The 3,633-nt window shown below is 41.5% G+C and overlaps 1 protein-coding gene across 1 annotated transcript; it reads right to left on the bottom strand.

Annotated features, from left to right (window-relative positions):
- Positions 1 to 1,162: 1,162 nt before the first annotated feature.
- LOC121813996 (trace amine-associated receptor 13c-like) lies at positions 1,163 to 2,534 on the bottom strand. The gene is made up of 3 exons (XM_042217995.1): positions 2,525 to 2,534; positions 2,142 to 2,310; positions 1,163 to 1,976 (listed from the first exon to the last, which is right to left on the bottom strand). The coding sequence occupies exons 1-3, from the start codon at positions 2,532 to 2,534 to the stop codon at positions 1,163 to 1,165; spliced, it is 993 nt and encodes a 330-aa protein (XP_042073929.1).
- Positions 2,535 to 3,633: the final 1,099 nt, after the last annotated feature.

Here is a 3,633-nt window from a genome sequence, read left to right on the forward strand (position 1 = left end):
GGAAGTTTAGGGGTTTTTTTCGCTGTAAAAAGAAGTTTTCTTCCCACGCACGATGGACGCTAATGTTTTTGTCATTTTTTATGGAATCAAACTCAAAATAAGGTCAGTACTTCCACGCTTTAAACGCTGCACGCTCATACTCTCTCCCACAATCGATATGTGATCCATTGTTGATCTGCACACAGCTGTTGTCACTAACGGCGCACTCGCTTACGTCACTGTCGTGAGACATTCTCGCAAAAATTCACGGTTTTAGCAACGCAGTAACGCAGCGTTCATATGGGAAAGTAACGGTAATCTAAATACTAATCTAATAGTAATCCCTTACTTTACTCGTTACTTGAAAACAGTAATCAGATTACAGTAATGCGTTACAAGTAACGCGTTACTGCCCATCTCTGATAGGGGGTCATGTGATTGTTGGGTTTTTCTCTGTATCTATTATTGTAGGGTCTACTGTACAATATAAAGTGTCTTGAGGCGACTGCTGTTGTGATTTGGTGCTAAATAAATAAAACTGTATTGAACGTCTGCCACGGATGTGTATAGGCACTGCTAATGTTAGCATGAACAGATAAGTCCTGAAAGCTTGGAAGTTGTAGTGGGCTGAGCTAACTCTTGTCCCACCTGTTTATATTTCGTTATAGGAGCTGGAGTGGGCAAGTTATTTGCTTGGAGGTCTATCTTTTTGCTTTTCACTGTCAGACACAACACAGCAACACACTACTTATATGTGCATACATTTTTTTCTACGGTGACTACAAAAAATAGTGCACAGTAAATGAGTAAAAATGTGTTAACTACACATTAATTAAACATTTTGTGCTTTGGGCAAACAAGTGAAAATGAACAGTACCCTATGTTTGTTAGGCTAACATAAAAATGTAAAGATATACTACATATGCACTACAAAGGCTTTTTTCCACTCCATTCACATTACTTCATCTGTTATTTAAAGAATCATCAACAAGAAAAAATGCAGCTGTCATTGTAAAGGACTTCGGCTTTGGGTCTTTTCAAAACATATAAGAAAACCAATGAGTACTTTATTAGTTGTGAGTAGTTTATTTATTTGTGTGTGTGTGTGTGTGTGTGTGTGTGTGTGTGTGTGTGTGTGTGTGTGTGTTTGTTTGTGTGTGATGAAGAGTTTCAAAATCTTGGTCTAACGCATGGTGACTTTAGAAGAGTCAGGCTGCAGTATCTGAAGAGTAACAATGACTTTTATAGATTTTCTGAACCAGGGGTAGAAAAAGACATATATAATGGGGTTCAGACATGAGTTAAAGTAGGCTAAGCATAGAACAAATGTCAGTGATGAAGCACTTGGCAAGCTGTCTTGGCCTGTGAGAGCCACACAGTAATATGGACACATACATATGAGAAACACAACAACAACAATACCAAGAGTCCAGGCTGCTTTCAGCTCCGATTTCTTTGCAGTTACTGTTACTGATCGCTGGTGAGTGACTGCAAGCTGAGACCTCATGGCACGAGCCTGAGACACAGCCACCACAAACACTCTCAGATACAAAACTACAATCACAGTAAAGGGAACAATAAAGGAAAAAGTAACATCAACAAGTCCTGCGATGTAATTAATGACAAAGACACACTCTCCAATGCAAGAGTTATACCTGCCTGGTTGCTCCAGGTTATCCATCAGAATCAGACTTTGAAAGATGACAGAACAGATCCAACACAAACAGACAACAATTTTAACTCTTTGTTGTGTGATCTTGGTGGAGTAATGCAGAGGGTAACAAATAGCCAAATATCGATCAACAGATATGATCACCATGGTTCCTATGGAGGCCGAGGTGATGACATATGCTAGGTATTGATACAGAGTGCACATGATGTCACCGAGGAACCAGCAGCCATCTATGAGCACAATTTGGAAGAACAAGAGGAGGCCCACATAGAAATCAGCGACAGCCAGAGAAAGGAGCAGGAGGTTGGTGGGGGTGTGGAGCTGCCTGAATAGGGAGAGAAAACACAATATTTTATATTTAGTTTGCTCTATCAAGTGCTATTCAAATTTAAGTATATAGTGCAGAGGCTTAAAAAGAAAAGAAATACTATCTGTGAAAACAAATTTCTTTCTTACTGCTTGAGATCAATTCAGTTTGATATCTTTCTACCTGAAATGTGAGACGGAGATGATGACCAACAGGTTAAGAATCACAGTAAGCAGAGAAATGAAGGACAGCAAAATATAAGTCAGCATGATCTCAAAGTGTGGACGCCTGGGCCTCATGCAGGAGGTGTTAAAGAGTTGTTGAAAGCAGAGTTCAGTTTCCTCCATCACTGCTGGAAGAACGGCAAACTGAACTAAAATGTGTCTGCCGTCTTTATATTCATCCTCCCCTCCTTCTTCCACACCTCTGTTGTTGTTGCTGGTGTGGTTTTTCTATTCCTATAATATACTGTGTGACAGCATACTGTCACCTCATAGTAAAACAGTTCTCAATTTTTGGTCCACTGGGGCTTTTCTGTGGTGCTTTTCCCCCCCATGTGTTCTTACTTAGTTCCATAGTCCAGTGATATGGATGTTAGGTGAGTACCATTGAGTGGATGATGGCAAACTGTCATATATCCTGAAAGGGAAGGCTGAGTGGTTAAGGCTTGACAGTTGGACCTAATCGGCTCCCTTGACCTGCTCTGAAGGTCCTCTGAGAGCTGGAAGGTCACTGCAACCAGGGTGACAAAGCCCTAAAACTGGCTAAGAAGTTATAATGTGCTGCCTCTCTGTTTGCTTTCTGAGGGTTCAGAGGAAATTCAGGAGTTTACAATACGGCTGCCCCTCCCCGAGCCTAGTTCTACTGGAGGTTTTTTCCAGTTAAATGGAGTTTTTTCTTCCCATTGTAGGCACGTGCTTGCACATAGGTGTTTGTGTGATTGGTGGGGCTTATGTGTATCGTTATAGGGTCTTTATCTTGAAAGTCAAGAAGGCTCAGCAGCGGCTGTAATACGTGAGGAGGCAGAGGAAATTCTGCATGTCGGCCAAAATCCTCAGCAGGTTCTACAGCTGCATTGTGGAGCCCACACTGACCAGCTGCATCACTGCATGGTACAGCAGCACTACTGACATTGACCGCAAATGCCTGCAGAGAGGGATAACAACTGCAGAGAAGATCACCAGAAGTACGCTGCCCTCTCTCCAGAGCATCTACCATTGCAGAGTCCAGAGGAGAGCTGCCTCCACCCTCAAAGACCCCACACACCCCAACATGGACTGTTCACACTTCTGCCCTCGGGACGGAGGTTCAGAAGTGTGAAATCCAGAACATCCAGACTCAACAACTCCTTCTTCCCCACTGCCATCAGACTCTTGAACAGCTGACCTATTTTTGAACAGTAATAACAATTTTTTTGATTTAAGTGTCTTGAAGATGTTTCGCCTCTCATCCAAGACGTTTCTTCAATTCTAAACCAAATGGTGGCGAGTCCCTTTTCTTTCCATCTTCTTAGTTTAGTAGATGAAAGTGAAAATTTGAAAAATTTATGCACATAATTAATTTACATTTTAAACTTATATTAATAATGGATTGGATTTATATAGCGCTTTTCAAGGCACCCAAAGCACTTTACAATACCACTATTCATTCACTCTCACATTCATACACTGGTGGA

The sequence above is a fragment of the Haplochromis burtoni genome, unplaced genomic scaffold (genome assembly GCF_018398535.1).
Source record: "Haplochromis burtoni strain Fernald_Lab_line unplaced genomic scaffold, NCSU_Asbu1 Contig_4619, whole genome shotgun sequence".
Classification (NCBI taxonomy): domain Eukaryota; kingdom Metazoa; phylum Chordata; class Actinopteri; order Cichliformes; family Cichlidae; genus Haplochromis; species Haplochromis burtoni.